We start from the raw sequence: 14,465 nt of genomic DNA, 5'->3' as shown, positions 1-14,465 counted from the left end.
ACCAATGGGAAATTCCCCGTGGTTTGATGTGATTCGTTCACCTAGCAAGGGAAGCCATCCAAACGCCAGAACATTCCTTGCTGCGGATTGATCTACAACGTGAAACTTGAGAAAAATTAAAAGGGTTTTTGTGCTATTTTATGGCAAACTAAAAATTTTGTTTCAGGAACGGCTGTGCATTGCAAATTTTACGCCTAGTTATCTTTACAAAACCGCTTCCCCCCAAACTAATACAGAGGAATGACAAGATTCCAGGTCGGCCGCTATCTCGTAACGAAGCGATCTAGCCTCAGATACAAACGTGAAGATGAGGAACCATAGCGTGGGACATGTATCCCCAAAATATCTAAAAGCTGAGTGGTAGGCGAAGAGCTTTATGCGTAAAGGGCCGGGAGTGAGTGTCCACTTGTTCTTTCAATGTGATTATTGTTCATTTCGTTGAAGATTATGCCAACAAATATGAAAAAGGAATAAAACAATTCACAAAAATATCCACTAGACGATCAGAGAGATGTGAATGGACAAGAAAAAAAGGGGAATTTGTATACGTTCATGTAAGAAGCCCCAAATTGAATAGAAAGGTATAAGAATAATTTGATAGAAAAGGAAAGGAAGGAATCCAGTCGTTGGGTTCTGTGTTGCTACTTTTCCACTTTCAATAAAAGTCACCGTAACAAACGGGTATGAGAATAGAGATGTCCTACATCAAATAAAATGTCTCAAAAAGAGATTTAGAGTAAAGAACAAAAAAGAACCCCATTCGTTAAGTCCGTCTATATGGTCGTCATATGTGGAAAACAGTCCATCAATCCTTACCAACAATCGAAAGTTAAATCCACCAAGACGCAGACTCTTATCATTTCGTAAACCGACGAATGGGGGCGAAGAGAAGGAATTTCGGGATGTCGGGAGTTAAATAAGTGTAGAAAGGGCGCTAGTAAGGCTTCGCGAAAGAGCCACGGCGTGATGCAGATGGGTCCCTGGATTTCCATAAAATGGAAATTAAAAAAAAGACTCAGCCGCATAATTCTGCCATGATTTTGTGTATATAAACGTGTTTATAGGTGATTCTTAGCTCTGGGGATTGGTGTTGTGAGTGGAATGCAGGGATAGATGGACCGTGTGCAAGATGGATGCATGGATCAAGTTCAGCAAAGATCGGGAATGACCAACCCTCCTGACACGCTGAGTGTGGGAGACTCATGAAAGTCTGTCCCCATGACCGGTGATCCATGTATTAAATTTCCCAAGTAAGCAGGATTGAAGATAGGCGAGTGAGTTTGTGGATTGTGCTTGTAGTCACCCCCAACCCGATCATCCGTGTGGTGCGGATGTAGCGTTGGCGACGTTGTGTAAACCTGAGATTGCCGTCGGGAGGTGATAATTGCTGGCATCTGGTATGGAGAAGCAACGATCGCAGGAGTAAGGGGCGAGTGGAGTGGCGATGTAGTATAAGCTGAGTAGCCGGAGCCTGTCGATGGAGAGGTGGATGCAAGATGAAGATTCGGTAGAGCATGATATGGACTGTGAGACCCAGGAGAGTAGGCATCGAAAGAATTTCTCGGCGACCAATGGAGACGGCTCCGATATTCCGCAACAATCTCGCAGGGCAGCTCCATTAAGCCTAGAGCCAACTGAACTTCGGGAGCGAAAGGCTGAGAGGCTTTCCTAGCGTGCAGTATTCTTCTAATGTCTTCGATTGGAAGGACAGCCATAGTGCCAAGGTAAGAGCCTCCGATTTCAGGGAAAATGGGCTCTAGAGCTAATGCTACTCCGAAAAATTGCGAGAGCACAGCAAGTGCACCGAGATCTGTTTCTCCGCCTCGAAGCATAGCTGGGGGAAGCCAGAAGAGCCACGTTCGCAACGGTTGAAGTCGTTCGAAAGCTCTATCCGGCGATTGTACAGGCATATCAGTTCGCAATTGCTGAACAAAGTTCAACAAATCAGTAACCTTCTGATAATGTTCCTGATTGTGGGAAAGTCGCTGGTGAATGTTAATTAAATTTCCCACGACACGATCTAATCTCATAAGATCTTCGTCTTGGAACTGGCCCATCGCTCCAGGATAGCTTGGTGTTATCGGCGTTCTCGCACTTCGAAAGGCCCGCTGGGAATCCATAAATTTTGCCAATTCTGACTCTTCCTTCCACCACGGCTGCATCGAGTTAAGCACCTATGGATGTGGTCAGATCCAACCAAATAGCAGAATGTCACTAACTAAAGCAGAGGAAGGCTACTCCTTACAGTTGAGACACCCTGCTGAAGCGAGGCCCAACTCCTCCTATACAGAAATTCTACTTAGCCCCGTGGTCCAGTCCGTCAACCAAGGGAGGGTAGTACTTGCCATTCCGTAGCTTGCCAGGATAAAAGCATTGATGCTGCTAAAATGGCATCTGAATTTTCTCGTGAGAAAGCACCGATTGCTTCATGGAGACCCTTTAGGGCTACTCCCCGATGGTGATAAGCAAGGTTTTCGGTTTCGGGGTTCTGGGTCATCCAAGCCAGATGGGAAGCTGAGAGAGCAAGAATGGCACTCATGACAAATTCAGTAGACAACGCAATGGCCAAAAAACTGAAATTCCAGAAAGTTAGTATGGACGACATTGGTCAAATGAAAGTATGTTTCTTCAACTCACATGGGCATTTTCTGGGCCCAGACTGTGCAATTACTATAGCCTCGTCGATGTAGGTCAATTGAAAGTCCGGAGATGTGGTGAATAAGGCGCAAATCAGTCCGCGAAAACTTGAACCAATATTCTCTAGAGCTAAGTTGTAGTTCAGGGAAGGGTGGGTTTCCAGTCTTCAGCCAGGCATCGATTTCGATATCAATCTGGGAAGACATAAGAAGATCCGGTCCTGTCCTTGGAGCCACCGCTTGCTCCTGAGGGATAACATTATCCATGTAATCACAACGAACATTATGTTTTGTACAGTTTCGACTACACAAAATAGTGTTAGTTTATTGGCTCTATATCCTGCATTCTTCCGTTTCCGTTGCGGAAGGAAAACTTGCCATTGAGGATTGGTCTCATCGCATCGAATATGTCGTCTCTTACAAGTCTTGCAGCCCTTCCTAGACTTCGTATGTCTCTTGCGTGGTGGTCCACCTCCAGGTCCAGCCATATTTAAAAGTAGTAGTTGATGCTGAGGGTTGAGAAAGGGTATGGGGGAGGACTTCTTGAAACTCAAGTGATACGATCAGTCAACAAGCAATGTAACAAGATGGAAGAAATAAATATAAATTATGACTTCGTATAATTTTCGACCAAGAAGTTCGAGAAGAAGTATGATCAGCAGGAACGTGGAAAACGTTTCTTGGGTCTGATCCCCGAGGGCAAATTGAAGTATATAACTTTTTCCTTTTGCACCGCAACACGAGATGTGCATACCCAGTCAGCTAACGCAAAGGAACGCGCTACCTTAGTTCAAGCAAAGTGCCAAGACGCTTCGGTAAATCGAAAGTAGGTAAATTGGAGCAAAACGGGTGAGTGGGGTTACGAGAGGGATGGGGCAAGGGGGTGCTTTCACGCTCGACTGCGGATGAAATAGGCAGTGAAGATTAAAGGTTCGGGTAAAAGTAGGCATAGCCAGAAACACAGAACAGATTCGAATCACCAAACCGGGGCACGAAAAGAAAATAAGGGCAAAATGGAAATGAAGAACGAAAAAAAGAGAAAAAAAGCAAAAATAAAAAATGAATTTTTTTAGAAAATAAAATGGACCGTATTGCAGCGCCTGATTGCCAGGTCAAGGATTGATCCGATCAATCAGAATGCCCAAGGACGGGCGCCCCTTTGTTATCGGTAAAGCCAAAATGCAGTCAGCCTAGGCCAGACAGGGAAAGCAAAAAATAAAGGTTTACTTTGTGGAGAGTCAGGCTTCGACGGGTTCAATCTTTAATCAATGCCCCGGGTTCGGCTGCAAAAGCTAAGTTGGTGGGTTCCAAACTGGGACCTCACGGAGGCTCAGTTTAGGGAGTTCGGACAAAAGCGTAATGGTAATTTTGCCGCCCTATTATTTTAGGAATATGCTGGACAAAGAGTGACTTGCAAACTTGGTATTTTGGAGTAGCAGGTTCAGATGTAACATGTAATTTTCTTTTTTGCAGATGACTCCATCCATCAGCGTGTCCTGGGGGCTGGTTGGTGCATGAAGCACCCGCTCTGGCTTGAAACCCGTCGTTGGGACTGCCACGAGCTGGTGGAAAGACAGCATGGATGATTTCCATGCATGCTAGATCTGGTAAGTCGATGCACATACAGCCACCCATGGCATTTGCTCCCCTGGCCAATTCTGCTCCCGCGGCTGGGGTTCGTTCCAGGAGCCAAGCGGATCCCATGCCCACGCTATAATTCCTGTGATGAATTCTTATTACTTCCTGCCGATCAGAGGTTGCACAGGTTCGATGGTACTCTCACCCTCACTGGTTGCCGTTTCTCTAATTTGGTGGGAGTTGGAGCGTCGACGTCATTTGTTGTGTTGTTGTGAGGTTCACTCTTGCAGAAGCTCGCTAGTTGGCTCTGTCAAAAGTAGGCGATGAAAAAAAGGCTCTGGATGGTTAGCTCCGTCTCTATGTCAAAGTGATCTTGTTTAATTAGTACTAATCCGCCCACGACGACAGACATAGATCCGCAGATGCTGCATGGTTGTTTGTGGTGATTGCGGTGATTGCTCCAGGAAGAGCGGAATGCCAACGGCCATCGGGACAACTGTGGAGGATTTCCGACCCTGATGCCAAGCATTGAGGCGGAGGCGGCTGTTCCCCGGCACCGATCTCTTCATCATCTCATCAATCCTCAATGGGCCATTGCCATGGCCAACCCGACACGGCCAGAGTTGTTGTAGTCAAACACAACGTGGCTTGGAGGCCAGTGAGAGCTTCAGAATTTTTGCTGTTTGCAAGCGGGAAAAAGAGAGGTAACCACACCTCTGAATTTTGGTGAGACTAATTTTCGGCTGTGCCTTAGTTAAACCTCCCAGACAACATAGCTAAACTACGGAGTACCTAGGCACAAGTCAGCAGAATGAGCTATCAAATCTATCGTGGGATATTTGCCCGAGATGGTCCAGCCGCAATGTCGACAACACCAACCCATGTGCAACCCATGCAGCCTGCAGGCTATCTTGTCAAACAACCATGTTTGAAGTTGAAGTACAGCCAAGTGGAACTTGGTATCAGCTAAAGAATGGACATGTCTGAGCTGGTGGACCAGGTAGTATGACAACGAAACAATTGAACAATGGCTGGACGAGATATGCAGTTGCTGCTAGGCAAGGATGGCACAGCCCTTACAGAGAGAATTCGGCGGAACCACCAACTCTCGCACACTACAATACTGTGTACTACTACACTGCTGCTGCATGGTTGTCTCAGAACAATCGGAAAAGCCTTGATATCAGAGGGTTTGCCAAACGCTGTGTCCCCATGTTATTGATTCCCAAATAATGATATGTTGAATTATTCCCACACACTTCTCTTCCCCTCGTTTCTCCACGTGGAACTTTTTTTTAAACGTTAGTCAGCAGATGCTTTGAGTTTCCACTAGTCTACTCCATACACTAGGCTAAGCAATTGTAAATGAGCCTCAACAACATCAACAAATGAATAATTTCTGTTGGTGGAGGGCTTCCATTTCGCTGGCTTTAACACCTGGCCGTGAAGGGTATTGGTTGACGTTGGATTTCTCCTATCTGCGTGTGATGAGGCCTGCGCTATAATTAGGTCTTTGGCTTTCATTTTCTTGTTCAGGGCCACCAGCCATATCACACAGGCTTACAACAAGACCAAGTCACATCGCTAGCAGGACAGGGCAGCCACTTCCTGAACGTCGATCTTCTGCTCCTGTGAAACAATCGTAGCCACCAACGGCTGGCTGGAACGACAATGGAAAATCAATCAATAACACAATCTACACGCGTGAAAGCGTAGGTCAGTTCCGCCAGGGAAATGCTTCTTGACATCACGAGAGCTATAATCTCCACTAACGGTGTCCTCTGAATTTTTGCACCTCCAAGCCCAAATTACTCGGGGCCATCTCGTGCCCTCGCCTACTCGACACCCTGGTACTACGAGCTAAGGTTCAAGAGGATCTCCGCTTCGAGAATAAGCAGAATCAGTCATCACAGATTTCAACAAGCATGGCATTACATAGTATGGAAGAGGAAAAAGTCACACTTTGAAAACAACTTAAGCTGCAAAGATTCAATATTTAGAGCCGAAAGTCGTTAGCTGCTTCAGGGGTGCCAACCATCCAGCGGTCCCATAAGCATGGTGATGGAGCAGAGTGCAAGATCTTGAAACGGGATTGGAGAACAATTTTAATGAGATGATAAGGTTGACTGTCAGGCTCAAACGCTCACTCCTTGAATTCACAGTGAAAAAAGAAGCAAAATAATACTAAGCCTAAAATGTGTAACTTGCTTGGCCGGCGGGCATTTTGCACTACGCTAAGAATCCCTGCGACAGTCCGAAATTTAAACCCGATTAGGATGCCGTGTCGAGACCCTTGGCGAGGTGGGGAAGATCCCAGTCAGACGGCAAGGTGTGGTCTTTGGCCCTTGGGATCGAGTCAAGGGTCAACCGCGATTCTGGGCGTTTTAATAGGGGAATTTGGCTATATTGCGGGTCTCGAGGCGCCCTTTGACTCATGCGCTAGCCGTTTAGTGCAAACCACCCTGTCCTCCTCCCCGACGGAAGCACCAGTGAAATTGCGGATGGAAGCGATTTCCTGCACGTTGTCCGCCAAGACTGCACCATTCTCCGCCCTGCGATGACTGCGTATTGGACCATTCTTCTTCAGGAAGATGCTAGGTTCAAATATTACCAGCGGTAAGTTACATCCCCAGCAAGAGAAATATTCTTGAAGATTTCGGTTAACAAGGGAAGTGTAGAGAGCTCTCTGGCGCCAATAATGGCCAGAATCGCGTCCGTTGCGCGTGGGTTGAGGAGGATCGAATTGATACCAGCGAGAAGTTGGGTATTCCAACAGTCCGACGAGGTTCGCGCAATGTTTCGCACACAGGATTGGACTGTCCAGGTGGAAATATTTCACTATGAATTCATCGCTTTCGAACAGATGTCCTGACTGCAATGGATTCTGGATTATCAAACCCAATCATTCTTGGACGCGCAGATGACGCGAAATTTTGTGGATTCCAGCTCAATCAAGCGATGACTAGCGTAAGATTTCCCCAGAATGACTTATCTCTTCTTTGCAAGCTACTGTACCCACTCTAGTCGTCGTTGGAAGAGTTGGAAATTAGCATGCTTGGGTTACGATAGGATAGGGTTAAGACAGCGGCACAGCATCGCCAACCCCTCTTCTCCATTGGCCAAAAGTTAGCCACAAACATGTGGTCAAACTCGCCAATGAATCATACCTTCACCTGTTGTCAGTTGATGGGACATGGATATCATCAGGACACAAGAGCGCACAAAAGTTTGTCTCATTCTGAAACAGAGAAAAGCTTATCCTCTTATCTACTTTTTGCATCCGCATGATGAGCAAACGCTGTAACTGCATATTCTATCGTCCATGAACAATTGGCAGAATTTGAACACTTCTTCATCGTGACAATGGTGATTGATTCGGTATTATCCCAACGGATCACAAACACGCAGGCGGGGCGAAAAGAAGCTTTGGGGGGAGGCGGCAGTGGGGGACCAGAGAACTTCAAATCCTATTTTTTGAATCTTCTGTTCAGTGATGGAACCGTTATGGGCAAAAATAATAATGGTCTTTGATTCTTCCGATTGTTAGCGAGCTAATATCTACCGTCCGCCTTGGCATGATCCCCTTTCGTCGGGTGCTTAAAGAATAACGTTCTCGTATTGCAATTTGCAGGGCGGACGGCGCAGTTAACCTTAATCTGGCCGGCACTTTGAGGAAGTTGACATCACAAACAGTTCTCCTGATTGGCCGTTTTGGATGGACCACCAGCTAACAATTAAAAGTACGGACAGTTGTCTGCCTGTCCATTTATTAGACACAGCCGCCCTGACTTGAAGAAAAGGTGGGGTCGCCCTTGTTGTTTATTCATTGCCGCAACTATTTCCACAAAATTAGGCATGTCAAACAAATTCGGTTTTTCCTTCCCGCTTGCCGGCTCTTCCTACTTTTCTTTTCTTTTCTTATTTTTCTTTTTACAAAAACACACGTTCTATGGCTCTTCGCTACGGCTTCCAAAGCACTGACCCATTCCAGAAGAATTCCTTTTGCAACTCTCTGCCCGACGCGAAAGTTCTCTTGTTCGGTATTCTGACGAACTAGTCACAATGGCCCAGGCGATTACCTATTTTGGCGTTTCTCTTCGCTTCCAAGAATGCGGGACACAGTTTGGTGTTACCATGGGTTGAGAATCAAGATTAACCTTCTTGCCACATGAGATCCCTAATTCCATCCTCCATCATAGATCCTAGTGATGCTCGGTATTACTAATCCGGCAGTGTATTCGAGGAATTGGGCCAGATTCATCCATTGACCAGCAGACATCATTTTGCTGAATAATTCCCCACAGTTTCGAAATCAACTAAGGCAGCAGTGACTCACCGCAGGAAGAACTTCCTTGACCCTGGTATCCTTCACACCATCCCCAACTAGGAACCCATGTCATTCTGCCCGCGGCTAGTACTATGCGTAATACCCTGAGGCAGAAAGAAGACGCCACCGTGTGAAGGAAAAAAACAATATGACGTCTGTCCTGGGAAGCGAAAAGCAACCTAGATCCAAGATTTGGGTCAAGCCAAGCGAAACAGAAAGTTCCAATCCCCAACAACGATCATATCCTAACGAAAAGGCTTAAAAGGCAAGGTACATGTGCCCAAGTACATGCGAAGTAGACGCAAAGAATACCTCAAAACGTCAGAATGAATTCTTCTCACCTCTCATCAGGCCGGCAACTCTGCATGTTGGCGGTCCCACTGGCAGCGGGCGGAGCTTATCATCAAGCAAACCCGTCGCTAGAACTGACATGATCGCATCCTGAAACAAAACCTGTCGAACTCAGTGTTATTCGAGGCGGTGTTGGAGTTTGAGGGCCCCGCGATAGCATGAAACAAGAAGCTTTCAACGCCAAGTGGAACCCTTAAGCTTCAAGAGCATTGCCCACCCTCCCGAACCACACTTAGCCAAAAGTGGGCGCAGTTTCACACCATGCCATGATGATAAAAATAGTATGCACTAATGCATGTGATATCTGGGAATGAAAAATTCCCACACTGGCAGCGACCAAGCACTGGCAAGCAGCCAGCGAGTAAGAAAAATGCTTGGCCAAACAGACATGCAGGGACGCCAGCCTTCCCCCTTCCCGAATACGACCCATGCCGTTCCCTGAGCCCGGTGAATAATAAAAACAATCCAGTACAGCGTAGATCGACACCAACGGAATTGGCCAGAATATTGTTCAGTGCCAAAATATGAGGTCAAAGAGAGTTTCGCGCAATTTCAACGGGAGCAAATTGATGAGTTTTTCTGAAATCCCAGACAATAATTATCTGGAGAAAAGTAGTTCTATCTTGACTGGAGCCATTTATACGTTTCACACTATCCAGACTGCACACATCTTATTTTACATGCTTGCTAATCAGAATATTCTGAAGAAGACAGATGGAAAAAACTTGGCAGAACAGGTAAAAAGATTAATATTTTCACTCTGAGCAATGCTCAAATTTCATCTTCAGCTACACCTGTTTCAGATGAGAACACAATGGTATCTATCTCTAGCATCAAACATCACCAACAACTTTTCAAAGGGCAAATCCCTTATTGAGCTATAATGAGGACTAATGAAGGTTGATGTTGTTGGTTTGAGAGCCCATGAATCATCCTAGACAAACCATGTGAAAGCATGCAGAAATGAACTCAGTAATTTACAGTTGGATGTGATGCCAACTTTTGACCCCACTCTTTTGGACACACATTCAACTTTAGTGCTCTCTCTAATAAAATACACACTAACATACACATCTTACTACTCCGTAATTCAATCTAACTGTCCCTCTTCTCAACACCACCCAGTTTCTTAGTGTAGAGATGTAGATTAGAGGGTTAAAAACTGGAAATAGTATTAGAATGAGCTAGAATGAGCTAGAGTCTCAAGAAATATAAAAATTCAAATACATAAAGTCTTCTTGAATAGATTTGAGAATAATGATGTGTATGTACGTAGTTTTAACGGGGTGTGCGTGCTGCCGTGGGTCCAAGCTGAAAAGGCACCATGTATAAACTTCTTTAGCACCGAATTCTAGTGTTTGCCCGGAATGAACCAGCAAGGCCTTTCGGCCGTAGCTGAGTAATATCCCACTAGAGAACATCGATCAACGACCTTCCTCATCAGGGCCTATTGCTGGCTAGCTCCTTTAACTATTTCCAGAGCATAACGTCAAGCCGAAAACTACTTACGCGTAGCTACAGGAAAAAAAAAAAAAAAAAAGCGCACAGGGACTCACTCCAGGGCTCAGTGTGATTGTAGAGGGAGCATGCCTACGTCCCTCTGTTTCCTGGGACATGAATTCAAGCCCTGGTGTCACAACCGTGGACGAATGGCAGTGAACCAGCCTGAGATAACGTTGATGCTTCCCTGTCGTTGACTGCCACACCAAGCCGACCCCTTGTTTTGTCGGCGTGATTGGAGGGATTCTCGGCCACCGTGGTCGAACGGGATAACTTCTGCCCGTCGCGCTGCATGCATGTCTGGCTGTGCTAAACCGGAGCTTGAACAGGCGAAACTTACTTCCTTACAGCGAACACTCGGCTGGTTCCAAGTTTAGATACCTCCAAGCAAAAAAAGTCAAAGCCTGCTTCGGCCACTCAAGGCTGTTTGCGGGCCGCAGCAGAAGATGTTGTCGATGCAGCGCGGCGTGATAAAATGCCGGGGCAATATGTCGCTACCTATTATTATTATTCGGCTACTAAAAGAGCAGTAATAGGCTTCGCCAGCCCTCAAGAGTCGGGTGGCAGAGGTGCTGGGACTCGAGCGTCAGTTGCTTCGGTTAAGATAGCAAGACCTAGGGACTCAGTCGAACAGTTCAATTCAAATAATACTTTCCAACTTCCCTAATCGATGATAAGAGGGCGATTAACGCTGCCAAAATATCTACTTTCAGAATCAGTGTGTCCCACACCTGTTGCTGGGAAAATAAACTCAAAAGAGTGGAAGAACCCCTTCATGATCATACCCCTTTCGGGAAGTAGACGTATGTACTGTATACATCTGCACTCCTGGAAGACTGGTGAAAATACCAAGCGCCATGCCTGCCGGAATCACCGGAGGGGAGTTTCTTTCGCTTCCCCCTAGCGGGTGTGCAATCAATCAATGTCATATGGAGAATTAGGATGCCTAATTTGTGGCAGATATTGTTGGTGTATTTTGTTTGAAATTTGGTACATGTTCCCTGGGGCCTTTCAGGTGGGTAAAAACTGGGTGATTGAGTTGTTCCATCTATCAATAATTTACCAGGTCTAAACTCCTGTTCATTGTCGCTGTCAAATTGCATGTATTGAAATCGAGCTTGAAGTTCGGAGATAGAACAATTCATCCTAAGCATGTCCTGGAAACTAGCCGATATTTTGTAGGCAATGCTTGATCAACAGGAATACTGGGGGGGGGGAACTGCTCAGGACTTCATCTCTCCCAATTACACATGCGCCAAATCTGGGTACGTCACCGTACGCTAGATGTCATCGTGAGAATTGGTCGGACATTGAATATCATGGGGATTTTCGTTTATGACCAGTGTGGGTGAATCTCTGCTGTCACGGTTGTACTCGATTGGAGATTGGGAGTGGGAAGTAAATGTGGAGTATACAAAATGTACTGTACCTTCTTTGCCTTCGCATCCATCTGTCCGTAGCAGCCCAAAAAAAAAAAAAAAAAAAAAAAGGAAAGGAAGCGTGGAGGTCGGGGCGTGAAATCCTGTTTGCAAACTCCCGTCAGGGTTCGATTAATAATGAACAATCGAGATGGAGGCCCAAACAGAGTCCAGCCCTCTGCTTGTCGTTTGCTTGACCGCATATCTGACGTTGTTTCACTGCCAATCTTCAGATTTGGCAGTGTGAAAATGCGGTCTCGTCATCGCTGTTGGTGCGCACTAACGAACGGCGTTTTGGTCCCACCTCATAAGATAGAATCCAGCTAAGGGTTGGGGCGGCTATTTGTGCAGAACAAGGGGAGGGGGGAAAACAAGTCCCAGCAATATCCGATCACAAATGTAGAAAATTAAAAGTGAAAATAAAAATGCAACAAAATAAAATAAAACACTAAGTGTTTCTTTTTCAACTCATGTCAAAAATAGTTGACATCAGATTTCTGTATTTAAACTATCGATTGTGGAACTCGTTCATGTTGCCGGTGACACAACGCCGACGAAAACTGTAAAATTCCTACTTTCTTTAGTTACCCCTCACTAATTTTTCTAGAACCAACAGAGACCTGCTCCGTCGTTACATAACTAGTCTGTACAACATTAACTTATGGAACCCGAATCACAAGAAGACGAAAAAATATGGAGATATCTGACCGAATACTTTCGGAGGATCATGGACTTCCCGGATACGAGCCCTTATGTGCCAGAACGCTTCTGGAAAAAGCGAATTGACAACAGGAAGAAGCTTAAAGAAACCTCAAGCACCGGAGACCGATCGATCCGTTAATATCATGTATGTACATACTATACATTTTCTTAAATGAGGGAAATGACAATTTCTCTCCCTTCCCTCTCCCTCAATTTTCCGAAACTGCATGTTTGGGTGGATTTATCATGATCGACCTTCGACAGATCCAGCCGAGCCAGGGAATGGCGAATAACTAACTCCTCGTTCCGCAGGGGTCCAGGGGGAGCGGCTCCGCCAGGATGTGTACTCTGAACCCACGCGAGCAAATAGGAAGAACAGATAGCGCGGAGCCGCTATCGTTATGTGTTCGGCCTGTTCAGGCAAATATTGGCGGAAACTTGAAAGGATTCCATGGTTATGTCGCTGGGCCGAAGACTTCTTGCCGCTGTGGTGGTTGGGGTTGGCAGGGCCGATGGCCTCAACCTTTTGGGGTCTTAACTAAATGAAAGGCCGGTAAATGAAGTTTGCAAGGCTTTTTCCAAAGTCTCAAAAGATTAAAATGTACAGAGTAGTTTGGACACGTTCTCTTTCGGGCTCCCTTTTTTTTTGTCTCCTAATGAAATGGAGAAAACACACCAATCCGATCAACCAGCACCAAATTGTCTGTTTACTTAGTCCAGTGCAGAGTACATTTGCAGCTGAATGCAAAGATGTCCTTGGTTTGAGGCTCTGCTACGTTGGTACAACCCCCTATTGCAAGCCCATTCAAGGGCTCGTGGGAAATTTTGCCCGGCATATGGGGAAGGAAAAGGGAGCTGGCGATACTGTGCCTCCGAGTCCCGCAAAATCTACGCGAACTGAGGCTGCATGGTGTCGTTCACCGCATGCATTGCAGAAACAAGAAATAGTCTCCGGGAAGGACAAAGAGCGCACAAAGAGCTGGTTATCTCTCATCTTCCCACGTGTGTTTTCTGTGCAACAAATGCAGAAAGCCAAAGCCATGTGCGCGCACGCATATCCTGAGACGCAAGGTGATGCAGAGATATGTCGTGCGTTGTTGTTTCACGGATTTGAAGCGAGGATCGAGGTTTCTCGCTTGTTTTTTCCTTTCTGGATTCCTTGTTTTCTTTCTTATAATCTTATTCTCTTTCTCTTCTCTGCATGTCTTTGTTCTGTGTTGGTTTCCTGGAGCAGTTGGGTCATTTCACAACTGTGACAAAGACATTATCGTCACGATATTCTTCCATAGATTTTAATCAGACTCCTAGAACAGAGAGGAGCAGTTGGCCCAGCTGGCAGAATGCTAGAAGTGGGAAGTAAGTAATTAAACGAAAACACTGAGGTCTCCAGTTCCCTCAAGTGGTATATCGAAAAAACAACTCTCCGGAGCAAAAATGGGACTGGCACAGGCGAACACAGGAGACCATTACCAGTGTCTCACCCTCACTCAGCCTTCATCCTCTCCTTCAACCACATCGTTCTGCGATTCTAGAAACCCTCAGACTCAGCGACCGGCGAAGAAAACGCCTTTGAAAAGCAAGACAATGTGCACCCCTAACTAAGACAAGACAACCCTGATTACTCGTAGTTAATGCACGTGGCCATACTGACACGTCCTAACCCTCCCTTATCTAGTCTCTGCTCCCTGTAACATTTCATGTGCCCTTCGAAACATGTCGAGTGAGAGAATCGGAGACAATCTGCTCTGTCTTTTAACAATTTGAAGGTTAGGAGAAGGGAGAGATAGGTCAGTACTGTTGGCGTATCCAATCATCACCATCTACTTCATCCTGGTTTGTTTCCCTTCCTATCTTCTATTCTGTGATCACAAAGGTCTGTGGTAGCTCTAGATGGAGAGGAGTGCACAGAGTATTCGGCCAGAACAGGAAAAACATGCCCAATGTTCTTTAATC

At 45.9% G+C, this 14,465-nt stretch overlaps 4 protein-coding genes across 5 annotated transcripts; 3 read left to right on the top strand and 1 right to left on the bottom strand.

Annotated features, from left to right (window-relative positions):
• Positions 1 to 125: 125 nt before the first annotated feature.
• On the bottom strand, positions 126 to 7,754 carry BDBG_07537. Of its 2 annotated transcripts, XM_031723131.1 has the most exons (8): positions 7,437 to 7,754; positions 5,988 to 7,381; positions 5,779 to 5,910; positions 3,015 to 5,708; positions 2,638 to 2,940; positions 2,346 to 2,573; positions 2,246 to 2,282; positions 126 to 2,174 (listed from the first exon to the last, which is right to left on the bottom strand). In XM_031723131.1, exons 4-8 carry the CDS (start codon positions 3,122 to 3,124, stop codon positions 1,149 to 1,151), a joined length of 1,704 nt encoding a protein of 567 aa, XP_031580233.1. In that variant the 5' UTR covers positions 3,125 to 5,708; positions 5,779 to 5,910; positions 5,988 to 7,381; positions 7,437 to 7,754; the 3' UTR covers positions 126 to 1,148. The 2 variants fall into 2 exon arrangements, with proteins under 2 accessions (XP_031580233.1, XP_002622135.2); XM_002622089.2 differs by lacking the exons at positions 5,779 to 5,910; positions 5,988 to 7,381; positions 7,437 to 7,754 and having other exon boundaries at positions 129 to 980; positions 1,174 to 2,174; positions 3,015 to 5,219.
• On the top strand, positions 5,886 to 7,058 carry BDBG_07535 (uncharacterized protein; the record flags this gene model as incomplete). The annotated part of the gene is made up of 3 exons (XM_031723130.1): positions 5,886 to 5,926; positions 6,666 to 6,830; positions 6,893 to 7,058. The coding sequence occupies 3 exons, from the start codon at positions 5,886 to 5,888 to the stop codon at positions 7,056 to 7,058; spliced, it is 372 nt and encodes a 123-aa protein (XP_031580232.1).
• A 4,717-nt stretch (positions 7,755 to 12,471) lies between the features above and the next one.
• Positions 12,472 to 12,651, top strand: BDBG_17630 (uncharacterized protein; the record flags this gene model as incomplete). Its single annotated transcript, XM_031725310.1, has 1 exon — positions 12,472 to 12,651. The coding sequence occupies one exon, from the start codon at positions 12,472 to 12,474 to the stop codon at positions 12,649 to 12,651; it is 180 nt and encodes a 59-aa protein (XP_031580231.1).
• Positions 12,652 to 13,069: 418 nt separating this feature from the next.
• BDBG_17629 (uncharacterized protein) lies at positions 13,070 to 13,844 on the top strand (the record flags this gene model as incomplete). Its single annotated transcript, XM_031725309.1, has 1 exon — positions 13,070 to 13,844. The coding sequence occupies one exon, from the start codon at positions 13,070 to 13,072 to the stop codon at positions 13,766 to 13,768; it is 699 nt and encodes a 232-aa protein (XP_031580230.1). The 3' UTR covers positions 13,769 to 13,844.
• Positions 13,845 to 14,465: the final 621 nt, after the last annotated feature.

Source organism: Blastomyces gilchristii, assembly GCF_000003855.2.
Source record: "Blastomyces gilchristii SLH14081 genomic scaffold supercont1.19, whole genome shotgun sequence".
NCBI classification, from domain to species: domain Eukaryota; kingdom Fungi; phylum Ascomycota; class Eurotiomycetes; order Onygenales; family Ajellomycetaceae; genus Blastomyces; species Blastomyces gilchristii.
Note: the sequence above shows the minus strand (reverse complement) of the source record. Positions and strands in the feature narration are given on the sequence as shown.

What these genes read in the sequence shown, in the direction of transcription:
- BDBG_07537 (XM_002622089.2), bottom strand. Translation starts at nt 3,124, where the DNA reads ATGGCTGGACCTGGAGGTGGACCACCACGCAAGAGACATACGAAGTCT. An exon ending in TCCTGGCAAGCTACGGAATG is followed by an intron (nt 2,283 to 2,345) that starts GCAAGTACTACC and finishes ATTTCTGTATAG; the next exon opens with GAGGAGTTGGGCCTCGCTTC. An exon ending in ACACTCAGCGTGTCAGGAGG is followed by an intron (nt 981 to 1,173) that starts GTTGGTCATTCC and finishes ATGGAAATCCAG; the next exon opens with GGACCCATCTGCATCACGCC.